We start from the raw sequence: 18,851 nt of genomic DNA on the forward strand, positions 1-18,851 counted from the left end.
TCCCTTTCATGTTGCAGCAAGGGGGTTGTAGAACATCAAGGGAAATGCTGGTTGGAGCATTCAGCCTGCCTGGAGCCTGATCCTGCCTTTTTCCTGGAGAGACAATTGAATGAACTGAAGAGAGGTGAAGAAGAGGTGGCAGCAGCCCCAGACAGGGCACATTAAAAGTAAACCTAGGAATAAGCCCTGACTTGATCTGACATTGATTTCAGATGGTAGCCTCATTTCTAGCACAGCTGCATGGCAAGACAAAGCTGTGCACAAGGATGTGCATGGTGAGACAGCCCTGATGGAACAGCAAACAGCTGCAGAAGGAGTTCCAACCCCAGCCTGGGGTTGGATCCCTCATGGATCCCTCATAAACCAAGCAAGGATTGATGTTCATACCAGCTCATGGCTCTACTAAAATGATCAGAGGGCTGGAGATTTGCCCCTATGAAGCCAGGCTGAGGGATTGGGGTTGTTCAGCCTGGGGAAAAGGAGGCTCCGAGGTGACTTTAGAGGAATCTTCCCATATCTGAATGGGCTACAAGAAAGCTGGGGGAAGGCTTTGGACATGGTTGTGTAGTGAAAGGACAAGGGGCAATGGTTTAAAACATGAAAAGGGAAGATTTAGGTTTGACATTAGGAAGAAAATCTTTCCTGTGAGGGTGGTGAAACCCTGGAACAGATTTTCCAGAGAAGTTGTGGCTTCCTCCTCCCCGTGGAAATGTTGAAGGCCAGGTTGGATGGAGCCCTGAGCAACCTGGTCTAGTGGAAGGTGTCCCTGCCCATGAAGAGGGACCAGATGATCTTTAAGGTTCCTTCCAACCCAAACCATTCTATGATTCTATGGGGTATTCCTACTGCTCAATTTCTGTTTTCTTGCTTCAGGTAGACTCATTTGTTGGCACAGTGTAAGAAGGAATCCTCCTGATCCAAGCATGGGATATTGCCAAGATGGAAAGCAGAGAGTACAAAACCAAGCATAGACAAAACGTTAACAAAGGCTCACAGCACTTGCAGGAATTTTATAATGCAAGCAAGCAGTCACTCACAGCTTCTTAGATAAAGACTCTAAAGCAAGGACCTCTCTCCTCTCCTAACCAGAGAAGTATTTTTGAGCCACTGAGAAAGTCAGCAAAGACCTGGATGGAATTGACATTACTAAATAAATCTCAGAAGCACTGATACCCAGGTAGCTTAAACCAGAATGGGTACAAACTTTCACTGAAGTAACAGCTAAGCTTCATTAAAAAATAAATTATATTTTTTATTGTAATTTTTATTATATTCTTAAATTTATTTTTATTGAAGCTTAGATTTTCTTTGCTTTGTATCTGAGACAAAGAAAACCCTTTGGTTACCACCTCTGCCAGAGATGATCCAGCAGCAAGAGCAGCCAGTAGCAAAAAGCAGTGATCTGTATTATTTTCAAGAACTGAAAAACTAAACCACAGGACATTCCTTCTTCTCCTTTAGGAAAACACATCCACTTGGAAAAGACATCCCAAAGGAACAATCTCTGGTCTGGGGTTCATGGCCAGGCACCCATTGGGAAATTAGAGGAACCATCAGCATGTTCATCCTGCTCTGCTTTCTCTAGCAAGGTACCCAAAAAAGGAGCAGACCATGGGGACAGGGAACTTCTTAAAGCTGCTTCTAATTGGACTGTAATTGAGTGGAAAATGGAGCAAGACATTCTGAGAGGATGTAATGTTCAAATGCATTTCCAGCTGAACGCAGCCTCAAGAGAAGCCAGATTCTTTGCTGTCTCCTTTTCTAATTTCCTGTCAATTTTGGGACCACCCTCATGATTTTTACATGTTTGCAGTAAAACAGCTTTGGATGACCAAGTGGAGCCAAAAAAAATTGGCAGATTAAAAAAAAGTTTACCTTTACCCTAGAGGCTTTTGTTTTGTTGGTCTGTTTTTGTGTTCTGTTGTCGGTATGGTTTTTTTTTTTTCTGGTTTTGTTGCTGTTTGGTTTCCTTTTTCTTTTTTTTTTTTTTTTCTTTTTTTTTTTTTTCAAGTACTACAAAGTTGTCAGCTCACCTGGACATATTTCATTAAAACACTTCTTTATACCAGTGGTGTCTTCTGGCTTTGCTAGCTGGATAAATAAATGTGTAACCACTTCACTTCCCTGAAACATGGAGATTATAGCAAAAGAACTATGATAATGTTAAAAGTGCCAGAAGGGATAGGGCAGAGGTTTTCAAAACAAACAGTTGCAAAGTTAATTCGTGTATGAAAGTTAATTCTCTTGGCAATTCCTTTTGCTATAAAACATGTTGTTCATTATTCTTTAATATGTTTTCTTATGTTTATTCTTATTAATTCATTAAATCACTGCTAAGATTTCTAAGAACTGGATGTAAAACAGCGTTTTCTCTAAATTTGGTGAAGATGGGCTAAGAAAATAAACTTAGAATGTTTGGAAGTCTAGCACAATAGCAAAGAAATGACATGAAATAATTCCTCTGTAGATGCCACAAAAAGCTTTTTGAGATTGTCTAGTTGGAGAGATCTTATTATGGGGGTTTTTTGTTTCTTTTATTTGCATCTGGGTTTTGACCACCACTTTTTTTCAGGCAAATTCATCACTTACTTAATACAACACATGACTTCTCTACTTCTTTGTTCCAAAATGTCAAAAAAATATAACAAGACCCAAGACTTAGAAGTTCAAGTCAATCATTAAGACTCTCAGAAACTTTTTACACAAAATTTGACAAGTCATTTTTTTGTTTGCTGTAGAAACACAGAGGAGAGACAACTTTTCTTGCAGCCCAGGTGGTAATGTTAGAGAAATATTTATGAAAGTTGCACTTTAAGTCATTCCTTCCATTCTACACTTGACAGGGCTTCATCCCAAAAGCCCTCTTTGATTGTATTACTGAATGTGATCAAGACACAGTCCAATCCTGCAGGTTTAGAGACAAGTTTTTGAAAAAGAAAACCACTCCTAACATTCCATGGTAGCTTTGAACCTCCCCAAAAGATTCAAAGATTTTGTTCTTGCTTTCTTTCACTGTTCTCAACTCTTTCTTATGCTTTGCTCTATGGTTGGGTGTCTCATTGCTCCAATGAGGATTATTTGCCACAACCAGACCTAGAACACCTTCCAGACCCTTTGGACAATGCTGTAAAGTGCAGTGACCAAGAGTCTTCCTGTCCCTTCCATAGCATTGTCAGAATCAGAAGTAATTTGAGAAGTAAATGGGTCCCAGTATAGTGAAAGGATTAATCATCTGCTTAATGCTAATTAACCTCAGGGAACTCCTTGTGTGCTTGAGTTACATGCTTCAGCACTTCACATTATCAAGATGTGGAGCTGGGAGTGGATTTTTTCCCATGGTTTGCCGTCAAAGCCAGAGCTGCAATGAGACCACGTGGTGGTCAGGCCACGTTTCTGGCTCATACATCAGTTTTTGAGTGAGTTTTGTCTACAGAAAAGCTACCCAAGCGTTAGGCACTGGACCTGGGTCTCTAGTAGAGCTTCTGACATCCCCATGCCACTGAAGGGGCCATGAATGGTGTGAGCATCTCCTTTCACAGAATAATCTAATAAAAAACAATTAGGGGTTGGAAGGGACCTGGAAAGATCATCTGATCCAGCCCCTCATTCCAGAGCAGGTAGATGACCATGCAGCACATGAACTTTGTGACTTTACCAGCTTGGAGGCAACAACAAACCCCAAGGTGGTTTTTTTAAGGACAAACCACTTTCCAAAACTGCTAAGAAAGGAGTAAAATAGGATTGGAGATGGATGAAGAGGATATCAGGATGGTCCAACCACTAAGATAGGACAGAGAACATCACTGGCACTTAGATGGGGCTTTCCACCCAAAATCTGGTTGGTGTGCCAAAGCAGCAGGTAGATGGTAGAGAGGGAAGAGCAAAGAAAATTACAGACTCAATTCCTGGAAAAAAAATATCAGAATAAATCATTTAACAATAGCTAAGTGCTGAAATGATAATTAGCTGATATACACCTAGAACACATTTCCATGAACAACTTGCATGGACCAATCTAATTTCATTCTTTACCAAGATAACCAAGAAAGGTTTTATGGACAAACCACTTTCCAAAACTGCTAAGAAAGGAGTAAAATAGGACTGGAGATTGATGAAGAGGACAGCAGGATGGTCTAACCACTAAGACAGAGAACATCACTGGCACTTAGATGGGGCTTTCCACCCAAAAACTGCGTAGGTGGTAGAGAGGGAAGAGCAAAGAAAATTACAGACCCAATTCCTGGAAAAAAAAATACTAGAATAAATCATTTAACAGTTGCTAAGTGCTGAAATGATAATTAGCTGATATAAAGCTAGAGCACATTTCCATGAACAACTTGCATGGACCAATCTAATTTCATTCTTTGCCAAGATAACCAAGCAAGCAGACAAGGAGAAAGACACACATGGAATATATAAAATAAACCATGTGTTCAACTCTGGTCAGTGTCCTGCATGTTACCTTCACAAGGAACTGAAGGGAAAAGGTTCTACATGAAGTCAGAGTAAAATTAAGTACTGACCCAATGGTCTCTTGAGTACACCTAGAAACATCTCAGCTCTGGAATATGCAATTACCTCTACCCTTTCAAATGTGGTGCTTAGTGTCTGGGGCAGAGTAAGGTTAATAAAAGCAGCAAAAAAAATAATTCCTGACTTGTGGCATTTGAATACAAGCTATTTGAATTCCCTGACTTATAAATTTCCATGTATTCAACAGGATTTGTTTGTTTTCTCCATAAAAAGATGAGTATGGGAGAAGAGGTTGAACACGGCAGAGCATATTTTGCATGCATTAGAATGAAAATTAATAAGAATTCAAGGTTTAATTCCTACTGCTGTAGAGTGTTTGGTCTCTGTTTATTTTAGACATGTCACACTACTGAAAAAACATCTGTTGAAGTGATCCCAATCTTTTTTATTTGTTAGGTTAAAAAAATGAAAACAAAAAGAAAAAACCCAAACAGCTTTGTACTACCTACTCTTCAACTCCTCCATGCACAGCTGAAGCCTGGAGAAGCTTTTACAAGGAAAGAGGGGAACACTTGATTTTTGGGAGCACAGTGAGGAGTGGATGCAGATGCTGATGGAGGAGGTCACAGCTCACACGTGAAGAGCAAGGACATGGTTTACATCTCCAAGTGCTGCTCCTCACTTTTCTTCAGTGGCTGTGGAATACCATCAACCCTCAAAACTTTTTCTTGTGAGACACCTTACAGTGCTCCCTGATTGAGGCTACAGAAGATTTGAGGCTGGTTTTTGGTTTGGTTTGGTTTTCCTCTTGTTCCTCCCAGTGATTTCCAGTAGAAAAATAACAATAATAAAGCCCATAATTCCCTCTGGTTTGGTTTGTGGGTTTTGTTTTGTTTGTTTGTTTTTCCCACCAAGAAATCCTGGCTATCCAGCAACACCACCAAAAGCAAAATTAGACCCAGAGCAGTCCCAGACTTCTGGGACACTTTGCCAGAAGTCCCAGGCAAAGAAAATTCCCCAAAAAACTGTCCCTGGAATTCCTCCCAAAACTGCTGCAAATGGAGCCTGTGGATCTCTCCAATGAGGCTGGACAGCCAGGGCAATGTCCCTGTGGCCTGGTAAGTTCATCCATCATCAAGTGATGGATGGGCTAAGGGAAGCATCTTCAAGTAATCCACCTTTCCCAACCTGGGCAGACTGGGAAAACTGTTCAGATTGAGCATGGAGGAAACACAGCCAAGTTGGACAAACAGGTATTAGGACAGAGGACACCCTCTTGGTGTCACCCATCATTAAATAAAAAACAAACAAGCAATCAAAACCTGAGCCCCCTTTTTCTTTACTCTCTTTCATGAAATCAAAGAAAGTGAAGTCCCCATATGATACTTTTTTTAACTCATCCCACTGTGCCACTTGTTGAGACAAACCTCCAGCTCCTTGGGGAGCTGGGACTGCCAAAACCTGCTTGTTCTTTGTATGCCACTCCCATGGTAATTTAGTACCAAAAGCAGTGCCATCCCCATCACCTTTATTGTTGTGGGATTTCTGGGTTTCCTGTTGATTGCCTGAACATCACTGCTGGACCACACGCTCCCATCAGACAGCAACTGTCTGCAGGGTTGCTGGTATCTGGTCTTATTTATTTATTAGATATAAAAAGAAGATGTTTAGAGCACATGAAGAACAAGATCTGCCCCCACTGCAAGAAGACACAAGTACTCCAGCAGGAAGGCCATGCTCTTTTGTTCCAGCCATACCATGATCTAATACAGTCAGCAGGTTTTTTTTAGCAATCCAGTCAGCCAGCTTTCAGAAGCAGGAGGCAGATGATTAGTGCTGCATTACCTTCTCCTGATACTTAATTACTGACAATATTTGGGGATTTTACAACAAGAGACACCCTGTTGCTCAGTCTCCCATGGCAAATGGGCAGCTCTGCAGGCTCAGATATAAATATCTAAAAACAGTTTCACCAAGTTGCCCTTAGCCAGCACAACCACGTTCCTTTCCTTGGAATTCTTCCCACGGGGGAACCTACTGAAGGAATCAACTAAGCATTGAGCAACTCCATAACCAATTCTGGCTTGCTGGAAAAATCAACCTTGGAGAACCCTGTGTCCATTAAAAGCCACCTGAGATGATGTGTGTATGCATGGAGGGAGAATAAACACTCAGCTCCAAGGTGTAAGCCAACATCTTAACACTCTCTGGTGGGGCAGCTGACAGACTACAGCTGCCTCATCATCTTCTAAAGCTTCTACATCAGCTGCTTTTTGCAATCCACTGAGGGTGGCTTCAGCATCACATCAGCAGCCGCCAAACGATGGGCAAGCTGGGCACAATGAGGTATCTCATCAAATATTGAGACTGCAAGTGTCTTGAATTATTCTGAGCATTTGCATTACAAAAAGTGGTCCCTTCATACAGCACAGTAAGTATTCATGTTTTGTTTTGTTGTTGTTTTTTTTTTTAACTTAAACTGCAATGCACTGAGATTCATCATTTGTCTACTCCAGATTTCAGTTCCCTTTTCATACAGTTATTTCATTGTGCCCAAGCATCCCATTCTTCCTTGCTTTTATGTCTTTAATTTCACTGTGTAGAATAGCCTAAAAATCACTATTTACAACTGAACAGACAACTTGCATTTACTTCAATACCTTCTCTCTCTTCAAAGAAAAAAAAATCATAGTTACATCAACACCCTTAAGAAAAGAGAAAGCCAAGAGAAACCTCTTTGCTTCTTTTACATTTCCATCCATGGGGAACAGCTATTTGCAAAACAACCAAATGTTTCCCTCAGAACATTTGCAATCCTCTAAAATTGAAAACAAAGCCAGGCTGCCTTCAGGAACATCCCAGTTAAAGTCAAAAGCATTTGAAAAGAGGCAAAAGAAGAGGAAGATGTTAATGGTATCAGCCTTTCCTGAGCAAGTTATTGACCCTTTTGCCACACCTGAGCACAATTCCCAGATTCCAGCAGCCTCCATGGCAGTTCAGCTACATTCTGTGGGAGCACATCCTGATGCCCTATGGACATCTTCACATCTACTCTCACCATCAGTGAACCTTGGGACAGCCATAGTAAAAGCCTTTAGAAAAACTTTTTGCAAAGATGCTGGGGAGATGAGGAAGGACACGAGAAGGTCTAGGGAATATTCTCCATTTCTTTCTCCCAAAATTCCTCCAAAATAGTCAGCAGTGCTGCTCTTCCATGGTGCAGCCTCAGCTCCTGCATATACACATTAAGTCTGGATGAGATGGAGTTAATTTTCCCCCATCAGCCCTCATATAGTGCTGTGCTTTTCCTTGGTAAATAGAAATGGTGTTGGTAACACCAACCTCAGGGTTTTGGCTGCTGCTGAGCACTGCTCCTGTCTGTCCAATCTTGCCCCATCATCATGGGGGGTGGACAAGATCTTGGGAGAGAACACAGCCAGGAGAGCTGACCCAAATGGACCAAAGGGATATTCCATACCATTTCATGTCTGCTCAGCAATAAAAGCTAAGAGAAAGGAGGAGGAGGAGAAGAGACATTTATTGTTATGACACTTGTCTTCCAGAGCAACAACACAGAACCATAGAATCACAGAATTTGGCTGGAAGGGACCTTGAAAATGGCCCAGTTCCAACCCTCCTGTATGAACAGGGACACTTTACACTAAACCAAGTTGCTCAAAGCCCCATTTAACCTGGGCATATTGAAACCCTACTTCCTAGGAATTGGCTAGGCAGGCATCACCTACTTGATGGGAAGTAGACAACAAATCTTTAGTTTTCCTTTGCTTCTTGATATTGACTTTGCTTTTGCTTTATTAAATTGCCTTTACCTTGACCCAGGAATTTCTCTTCACACCTTATTTCCTCCCTCCACCTTGTCCTTCTAAGGAGGAGGGGGACAGAGCAGCTTGGTGGACACCCAGCATCCAGCCAAGCTCCCCCCACCATGGCACTTTAAGACATGGTGCATCATCACACAAACTGACTCCAACATGAGATTGGTTTTCACCTGTGAAAATCACTATCAGAAACAAGCTTTGTAGAGAGTGTGATATTTATAAACCTCCCTGAATATGAAAAGGTAAGACTTTGGTCCCCAACAAGTCAAGTAGAAGCATCTACAGGAAGGGATCAATACCTTACCAAGAGGTTGATAGCCTTGTCTTGCAGGGCCCCCAAATGGATTCCTGCTCCCAAATCCACTCCCATCAATGGATCCATAGGACATTTTCTAGGTAGAAATGGATGCGAGATTATACTTCAAACCTAAGAAAACAGAGAAAGAGGAAGATGCAATACTGTTAAGAAACAGTTAAACCCCAGTATTCTAAGAAAAAAACACTGTGAGGGGGAAGCACATTAAAAAAATCAGGACTATCTTCTAATTCAGGATGACCACCTACAAGAAATAAAACCAATAAAATCCAGGTCTCCTGGACTCCAGCTGATCTTGGGGGCAAACAATTCATTTGACCTCCCTGTGCCCTATTTTCTCCAGTGATAAAAGGACAACCATTTATCTGTTTCAGTCAAGGCAAGACTTTTAATTCCTTGCTGTTCACAAAGTGCTTTGAGATCCTGAGTTGGTAGGCAAAGACTAGGCACTCAATCAAAAAAAAAAAAAAAAGGTAATGCTGTCTTTTGGAACATTACCACTACACAGCTGGCTAGGAGTCCATCCATCATCCTGCTGTCTTGTGAGCTCTCAAAAGAGACAGTTTACTGCTATATTGGAAGCTCCTGGGCCTCTAGTATAAATATTGGAGCCAGAGTAATTTTTCCTTCTGGTGTAAAGAAGAAAGGAAGGAAGAAAAGAAGGAAGGAGAAGAGAGAAAGAGAGAAAGAGAGAAGAGAGAAAGAGAAAAGAGAGAAAGAGAGAAAAGAGAAAGAGAGAAAGAAGAAAGAGAGAAAGAGAGAGAAAAGAGAGAAAGAGAGAAAGAGAGAAAGAGAGAGAAGAGAGAAAGAGAGAAAGAGAGAAAGAGAGAAGAGAGAAGAAGAAGAGAGAAAGAGAGAAAGAGAGAAAGAAGAGAAAGAGAGAGAAGAGAGAGAGAGAAAAAAGAGGAAAAAAAGAAAAGAGAGAAGGAAAGAGAGAGAAAAGAAAAAGGAACAAAAAAAGAAGACAGACAGACAGAAAGACAGACAGACAGAAAGAACGAGAGAAAGAACAAGAGAAAGAACGAGAGAAAGAACGAGAGAACGAGAGAAAGAAAGGAAGAAAGAAAGAAAGAAAGGAAAGAAAGAAAGAAGGGAAGAAAGGAAAAGAAGAAAGAAGAAGGAAAGAGAGAAGGAAGAAAGAAGAAAGAAGAAAGAGAAAGAAGAGAGAAAGAAGAAGGAGAAAGAAGAAAGGAAGAAAGGAAGAAAGGAAGAAGGAAGAAAGAGAAAGAAGAAAGGAAGAGATAAAGAAGAAAGAAAGAAAGAAAAAAAAAGAAAGAAAGAAAAGAAAGAAAAAGAAGAAAGAAAGAAGAAAGAAAAAGAAAAAAGAAAGAAAGAAGAAAGAAAGAAAGAAAGAAAGAAAGAAAGAAGAAAGAAAGAAAAGAAAGAAAGAAAAGAAGAAAAGAAAGAAAGAAAGAAAGAAAGAAAGAAAGAAAGAAAGAAAGAAAGAAAGAAAGAAAGAAAGAAAGAAAGAAAAAGACAGAAAGAAGGAAAGACAGAAAGACAGAAAGACAGAAAGAAAGACAGAAAGAAAGAAAAAGAAAGACAGACAGACAGACAGACAGACAGACAGACAGAAAGACAGAAAGACAGAAAGACAGAAAGACAGAAAGACAGAAAGACAGAAAGACAGAAAGACAGAAAGTCCAGTGGAGAGGACATGGACATGTGAGGTGGCTGGGAATGACTCCTGCCTTCCATGTAGGGAGTTGCTCTGTCTTCTAGATGTCATTTGTTGACTCTAGGACAACCAAAAAAACTGGACAAGCAAACTACTCTCTCCAACAAGCATGTAGAATTCCACCAGCAACACTGGTAGAGTCATAGAATGGTTTGGGTTGGAGGGGACCATTGAAGATCATCCAGTCCAACCCCCCTGCAGTGAGCAAGGACATCTTCAACCAGATCAGGTTCCTTTTCCAGCCTGACCTTGAATGTTTCCAGGGATAGAGCTATACCACCTCTCTGCTGGTGAACCACCTTTTTTTCATTATAAAAAAATGTCTTCCTTATATCTAGCTTGAATCTACCCTTTCAAAATTTAAATCATTGCCCCTTGTCCTATAGGTACAGAACCTACTAAAAAGTCTGTCACCATCTTTCTTATCAACCCATTTTAAGTATTGAATGTTCAGTAAGGTCTCCCTGAAGCTCTGCCTTCTCCAGGTTGAACAACCCAAACTCTCCCAGGCTGTCTTCATAGGAAAGGTTCTCTGGACCCACTCCAAAAGGTCCATGTTTTTCTTGTACTGAGAAAGATATGTGGGTGTAAGGCTGGATGACATGAGATGCAATGTTTTTCCCTGGCCTTGGATACTCCAACTGCACATGGGCTGGGGCAGCCACTTTCCCTCTGGGATACAAAACTCTGGGAATGGCATTCAGCCATTGCAAAAGCTTCTTGCCACATGAGCACATCATATGATGTCCTGATGTACACATTGATGTACATCTCTTTTGGGGTACACTGACCCAGCAGTGTACTTGCAGCTATTCTTTTGGTTTGTCCTCCAAGGAGAACACAGAACAAGAAATTTCCAGTTCTGGACCATAGTGGGAACAGTTTAATAGTCTCAGAGATGTCTTGTACTTCATTCTCCCTTTTTTTTCTTTCAGAGTTTCAAAGCAAAGCAAAAATTACAGCGGAGATTTGCCAGACAGGAGAACTTGAGGACTAAAGCAAATCTCTCACCATCCTCCCTTAATTGGGCCAGACACATAAAAGAGATGAAAGTGCAACTGCCTTGACAGAGCAAGGAACAGAAGCAAAGTCTAATAAAAGTGGAGAGAATCCAAATACAACTTCCCCATCCAGTTTCAATGAACCATGTACACATATAATTGGTATCTGAGAGTCCAGGTGTCCCTAAGCCATAAAACCTTTGTTTTAGGAAAGCAGCCTTCAGTCCAAACCTGTGGCAACCAACATGCAATAGCCCAAGAAGGCAGAGAGAGGATGAGGGTTTGTATTTGTTCAGTGAGGAGATAGAAAATGAAGTAAACAAAAGGGGAAAAAAGTCCTCTGCAAAGTGAGGATTCCCAAGACACTCAACCACACAACAACTGAACATATCAAGCCATAAAAAACTGTAAGCACCACAAAAATATAATAGAATCATAGAACCATAGTATGGTTTGGATTGGAAGGGACCTTAAAGAGCATCTAGTTCTAACACTTCTGCATGGGCAGGGACACGTCCCACTAGACCAGGTCTAAGGCCTTGAACGCTTCCAGGGATGAGGCATACACAAATTCCTTGGGCAACCAGTTTGAGGGTCTCACCACCCTCACAGGAAAGAATTTCTTCCTAACATCTAATCTGTATCTTCCCTCTTCAAGGTTGAAACCACTGCCTCTTGTCCTCTCACTACACACCCATGTAAAAACTCCTACCTCAGCTTTCTTGTAGCCCCTTCAGATACTGGAAGGTTGCTCTAAGGTCACCTTGGAGCCTTCTCTTCTCCAGGCTGAACAACCCCAACTTCCTCCACCTTCAAAGGGAAGGTCCTCCAGCCTTCTGATTTTAGTGGCTCTCCTCTGGACACATTCCAGGAGTTCCATGTCCTTCTTATGCTGGGGACTCCAGAACTGGACTAATCTATGATCTCTTGATGTTCATCTCAACCACTAAACATTACAAGAATCATCGAATGGTTTGGTTTTAAAGGGATCTTAAAGTTCATCCAGTTCCAACCCTCCTGCATGGGTAGGAACCAGGTCTAAATCCCATCCAATCTGTACTTGAACACTTCCAGGGATGAGGTATCCACAAACTGCCTGAGCAACCTGTTTCAGTCTTCTGCCAGCCTAACACTAAAGAATTTCTTCCTAATGTCTGGCCTAAATCTACTCTCTTCCAGCTTAAGAAACAGATGCAGATTCCCTTGGGAAGTCTGTGGTGGACTTGGGAACAAATCTTGTCTCTCTCAGATCTCAGGCTTGCCCCAAACTACCAAAACCTCCATCATGCAAGACCCTTCTCTAAGGAAATAAGGGCACAAAAAAGACAGCTAGAAGAAAGTTTATGGGCAGGAAAAAGTTCTCTTATTTTCTTTACCTTCCAAATAAGAATTCTTTAAGCAGAGAAGCAGGATAACCAGATAGCTGTGCAGAAGCTGAACCTGACCCATCCTTTCTTTTTAGAGATAAGCAAATGGAAGGATTTGCTGACTTCCCCAAGGCCACATACAACAAACGTGGAGTGAAAGCCTACCCAATGTTGTAAAATGACTTGATTACAACTGGGCAAGCATTCTGTTGGCAAACAGTGAATGCATCTATTTTTTCCCCCAAATAAGTGGTTTGAAAGAGGGAGAGAAGGGAGGCTTTTAGAGCACTCCAAATGTTTCATGTTGAATTATTATTTTCAAAGCATGCTTCCATTTCAAAGTGTTTTCTCCCTGTAGAGGAAAAAAAATACAAAAAAAGCAAAGAAAACAAAACCAAACAAAACCCTGAAAATTAAATATTTTCTTTAGTTTAACCAATCTTTTTAGAAATAACTACCTCCCACCTCATCCTACTAAGTCATTGAAGTATTCCTCATTCACACAGCTCTGGAACCAAACTTCCCAGTAATATATTTACAGGAAAATTTAACAGCAGATCTAAATACCTTTAATTTGATTGACAATAAAAGCATTGCCCTCTCCATCCCCATGGCACCTCCCAAGTCTTTTGTCTACTGCTCCTCAGGGAAACTTGTCTAATTTACTGTGCAGGCAGTTTGTAGAAATCAGAACATGCATTGGCTAGCAGAATAGATACAGGGGAAAAAAAAAAGGAAAAAAAAAAAGGAAAAAAATATGAAAAAGGTTTTATCACAGTCTTATCCTCATCATACAACACAATGAAGGAACAACCTCACCTAGGACAGACTAAAAGGACATCAATCCTGAGAGAAGCATGAATTTGTATTTTAATGACAGGTAACTAATTCTTGTTTGGTAGATCCTGTAGAAGTCAATCATGAGAGGAGTGTAATAGTAGAATGTAGGAGCTCAAGGAAAAGGTTGCTCCATGCTACTTGGATTGGGGAAGATACTGACAGGCAAAAGCAAGCAGGGAAAATTACTTAAAGGGCTCCCTTATACACATCAGTCTCCATCTAGAGGGACATTCATATGGCCAGCACAATTTTTAGTAGGAATGTAGCATGGAAGAAATAGGTTAGAGACAGCTTGAGGGGAGTTAGATGTTCTTAAAAACAGGCATGACTGAGAAACACATGTTGAGACTGGAAAGAAATGGAAATAGAGGAGAGGCATAGACATATTAGAGCAAATCCAGTGAAGGGCCATGAAGATGACTGCAGGATAGGAGAGTCTGATGTATGAGGAGAGGCTGAGGGAGCTGGGTCTGTTCAGTCTGGAGAGGAGAAGGCTCAAGGAGGGTTATTTATATACATTATATTTAATACATTTATACATTAGTGTATAAATATGGAAGGAATTAAACACAAAGGAGACAGGTTCTTCCAGGTGGTGTGCAGTGACAAAGAGCAGAGGCAAAGAGGTAAATGGAACTGCAGAGCAAGAGGCAAAGGGGTAAATGAAACTGCAGGAAATTCCACTTCAAAAAGATAAAAGCTGTTTGTTTTGTTTGGGATTTGGGGTTTTTCAATGATGAGGGTGGTCTAACACTGGCACAGGTCATGCAGAGAGGTTGTTGAATCCCCATCTTTGGAGATATTTAAACTCTAATTGAGTAACCTGCTCCTGGTGACCCTGCTCTGAGGATGGAGGATGGGTAAAATGACCTCCGGAGATTCCTTCCCATATCAATGGGTCTGGGATTATGCCATTTTCCTCCTATGATGCCTCAAGCAGCTTGAGAGCCATTCATGTTCCCTTTGGTAGACTGCAGGACCCTTATTACTGTGCCTATTTAACTAAAAAAAGGGTAGAGAAAGGAAGAGTAAGAAAACTACAAACCAGCTCCTACAGAATTCTCTGGAATTTTCTGATGGTTAAAAAATAAAATAGTAATAGCAGTGTCCACCTGGCAACAGTTATATCAAACCAATGTCAACTTCTTTCTGCAGCAAGCTAGCAAGCAGTGGAGTTAGCAGGAGACCAGCAGATATTACAGCTTTATGCTATTAGGGGTTTCCTTACCTGGAGAAGAAATGAATTGGAGGTCCAGGCAATTTTTATTCTTTATTAGGAAAAAAATGCACCCAGTGGACTTTTGTCATAATTAAAGAAGAAACCACGTAGGCTCTGCCAAGTTCTGCTCTCTCCATTTGTATTTAGAGCACTAAGCTGGGCAAGGAAACAGGGATTAGCCTCATTAAACACACACCCAGCACCAAGCAAGGAGGTTAGATGACAGATGTCAGATTCAGAACAATCCCAACAAACCAGAAGTGATGTTTGACAAAGAAAATAAGATGCTACATAATTCGGGTCAACTGCAGAGACCTGAATTCAGAAGCAGCAAACCATTGCATGAAGGCAGGATGGGGAACAACAGGGCAGGGTTTCAGAGAGGGATAGAAGGATGCTATAGACTGCAAGCTGCACGTGAATCTACAATGAGGTTTCCTGTAACAGTGGCAGATATTGTCATGGGATGTAGAAATAGGATTACAAAGTTCTAGACAGGTGAAGTAAACCTTTTGTTTGACCCCGCACTCTGGAGTCCCCAGCTGTAGGCAACAAGCTCCAGCAAAGATTTTCCAAAGACTGAAGAGAGCCTAGAGGGAACTTGGAGAATGACAAAAGGTCAAGAAAATATGACCTGCTCAGAAAGACTGAGTAAATGGGGTTGTTTTGACTATAAAAGGGAAGATTGATGGGAGAGCGTGAGCCTTCAAATCTGTGCAAAACTGCTGCAAAAAGACAAGGAGTAAAACATTCTTTTCATTCTTGTTGGACAAGAGAGGAAAAGCTCTAAACCAAAGCAGGAAAGATGAAGTGAGACATAGGGGGAACCTATGAAGAAGGATAGAGCACCTCTGGGAACAGGCAACATAGGGAAGGTCTTCTTGCAGTCAGAAGAGGCAAGCACTGGTCAGGGGCAGATACTCCTGCTTAATATCTTCAGTAATGATCTGGATGATAGGACAGAGTGTATCCTCAGCAACTTTTCATAGAATCATAGAATTGGCTGGGTTGGAAGGGACCTCAGAGATCATCAAGTCCAACCCTTTTACCACCATTGCGGTTGCTAGACCATGGCACTGAGTGCCACATCCAGTCTCTTTTTAAATATCTCCAGGGACGGAGAATCACAGAATCACAGAATCCTAGAGGTTGGAAGGGACCTCGAAAGATCATCTAGTCCAACCCCCCCTGCCAGAGCAGGGCCACCTAGAGTACATCACATAGGAATGTGTCCAGACGGGTTTTGAATGTCTCCAGTGAAGGAGACTCCACGACCCCCCTGGGCAGCCTATTCCAGGGCTCCACTACTTCCCTGGGCAGCCCATTCCAATGCTTGATCACTCTCTCCGTACAGAAATTCTTTCTAATATCTGATCTAAACTTCTCCTGGCACAACTTAAGACCCTGCCCTCTTGTCTTGTTGAAAGTCGTTTGGCAAAAGAGCCCAACCCCCACCTGGCTCCAACCTCCTTTCAGGGAGTTGTAGAGAGTGATGAGGTCTCCTCTGAGCCGCCTCTTCTTTAGGCTGAACAGCCCCAGCTCCCTCAGCCTCTCCTCATAGGGTCTGTGCTCAAGTCCCTTCACCAGCCTGGTTGCCCTCCTTTGGACCTGCTCCAGGACATCAATATCCTTCCTGAACTGAGGGGCCAAATGATGCTAAACTTGGACGAGTGGATGGTACCCAACAGGTTCATGCTGTCATCCAGAGGGACCCAGAAAGGCTGGAGAAATGGGCCAAAATCACAGAACAATTGAATCATAGAATCATGGAACCACGGAATGGTTTGGGTTGGAAAGGACCTCAAAGATCATCTTGTTCCAACTCTCCTGAGTGGGCAGGGACACTTCCCACCAGACCAGGTTGCTTAACTGAGCCAGGTTGATAGGCACCAAAACTCAGCTCAATTGCTTCTTCATTGGTTTCAGATGTATTTAAATATTGCATGTAGAGGGAGGAACATTGCTTAGCATCAGCAGGCTCTCAGTCTCTCAGATTAGATTGTACAGATAATAAAATAATATAGAATAGGAAAAAAAAAAAGAGTTCAAACACACACAAAGAAAGGGTACTCTGAAGTAGAAATATGATGTATTGACAGGGAAAAAAAAGAAAATAATTTATTTGGAAAAAGAAGCAAGCACAATTATTCTTTTATGCCCATGGTTACATGGTTGCAGGCCCATCAGCATTACCAAAGAAGACAACCATGAAGAAAAGAGACACCTTATTCTTTGAACTTGAAACAAAAGTCACTAATTCAGAAGCTCAGAATAGGAAGCCAGCTGCCTTACACGCCCTCCAAAAGCAACAAACAGGCACCTCCAGAAAAGAACACTAAGACCAACCCCACCTTTTCAAGGCAGGTTGCCCAGGATTGTGTCCAGTCAGGTTTTAAATATCTCCAGGTATGGATACTACACAATCTGTCCAGGCACTTGACATCCATCAATTGGAATCCCTCCTTGGTATCTAACCAGACACACCATTAAAGTACACTGATTATCTGTTCTTAATGAATGCAGGGGCATATTTTATTCCCAGTGCTATGGGACCATCAAAGCCTTGCTGATGGAGCTGTGCCTTCATGGAGGCTTCAGAAGTGATTAGAAATGATAACACTCCCATTGCTGCATGACCAACCAGAGGGACATTTTCCTGAAGTTTTTAACCCAGAAAGAAACCTTGTACCAACCAGCCTGACCTTCCTCATAGAGAGAAAGCAGATCATTTAACACAAATCATCTTTACACATCAGCCCTAAAGCCTCTGGTCAGACCAGGTCACCACTTTCCATAAGAGCATCTTTGAGGTTTCAGTTAATGAAGGATCAGCCCCAGCCACTCCATTAGGACAACTCCATCTTCTCACCTCTTGAACTTTGCTTTTTGAGCTCTCTGTTGCTACTTAACCTTTCCTCAGATGAACTAAACAGACTGACCCCTTTTCATTTCTTACTGGAAGACTTGTTTACTGACACACAAAAAAGAAGGGAGAAATACTCAGTATTTCTTCTTTTTCCACATAGCCACCTGTATGGACAGAAAATATCTGCCATCTTCCCTGCCTGTAAAAATAGATAGACAGATGCTGAGCCCTTCTTCGTGCAGGGTACCAGGATCAACTTGATTAATATGGAACTTTTTTGAAGCCATGGGATGAAAGAGAATATTTGCAAAGCATGCTGCTTTTTCAAATCCCCTTTAACAGACTCAACTCTGCCACTTGTGTCACAGACATGCTGCTTTTTGGCTTCTCCTCTCAGGGATTTTCTCAATTATTAAAACCAAAACTCAATAAACCTGTATGCTGTTCACCTGGAAATATGTTCCTTTCTTTTTTCTCAGAGAGTCTGAATTTATGAACACACTCTGCTGCTGAAGCACTTTATTTTTTAGTTTTGTCCTTTTTTTTTTTTTTTTTAATCAATGGTTTTAACACTGAGCTGGTGTAATTGCACAAATCCCTGAGTGCTTGCAGAGCTTCCCAACACAACTGTCAGAGGTCAACCAGAATACCTGCAGGGGATGAATTTCTCATTTTTCAGACTTTGCCTTTGAGGTAATTTATGTTTCTCTGGATCTTTTCTGATGTTGGTAATATTAACATCATGTTCTCAGGTGGCTTTGAGCTGGCAAGGCAAGAAAACTGTGCTCAGGAGCTGAAGAAGTGACTGCCAGGAGAGCTGTCCAGGAGTGATGCCCAGCCTGAAGTGGGGCTCAGGTTGCAGCTTCCTCCCACTTTGCTTCCCAGTTAAGATTTAATGCTGATGAAAAGTCCTTGGAGAATGAAATCACCTCTGTCCCCATGGCCTGTCTAGTCTAGGTTGACATGGCAGAAACTACGGCAAAACCAACAGCAACACAATGCACCCAGGACACTTCCACTGCAATCAGATCTTGTACAAACTGAAGTGGATTCCAGAAGCTTCTGGAGGCACATATGTAGTACTTGACAGGCATGGTGTCACTGGTGGCTGTAAACAACCTGATTCAATGCACTGAGGCACACTCTTGTCTTCCATCCTCCAGCTAAAAGTGTCCTACAGAGAGAAGCAAACGCCCACGGCCTTAAGGCACTGGTAGAGTAGGTGCAAAGAAAAACCAGCATGGATTATCTC

General features: G+C 41.7%; 1 protein-coding gene across 1 annotated transcript in view; it reads right to left on the reverse strand.

Moving 5' to 3' along the window:
* The window catches only part of TSNARE1 (t-SNARE domain containing 1), a 522,750-nt gene that overhangs the window by 382,491 nt on the left and 121,408 nt on the right, over nt 1-18,851 (reverse strand). The window contains exon 3 of the mRNA XM_030446428.1: nt 8,617-8,739. Within this exon, the coding sequence (XP_030302288.1) occupies nt 8,617-8,701 (85 nt within the window). The 5' untranslated portion in view covers nt 8,702-8,739. The remainder of the gene's footprint in view (nt 1-8,616; nt 8,740-18,851) is intronic.

The sequence above is a fragment of the Calypte anna genome, chromosome 2, assembly GCF_003957555.1.
Source record: "Calypte anna isolate BGI_N300 chromosome 2, bCalAnn1_v1.p, whole genome shotgun sequence".
Taxonomy (NCBI): Eukaryota; Metazoa; Chordata; class Aves; order Apodiformes; family Trochilidae; genus Calypte; species Calypte anna.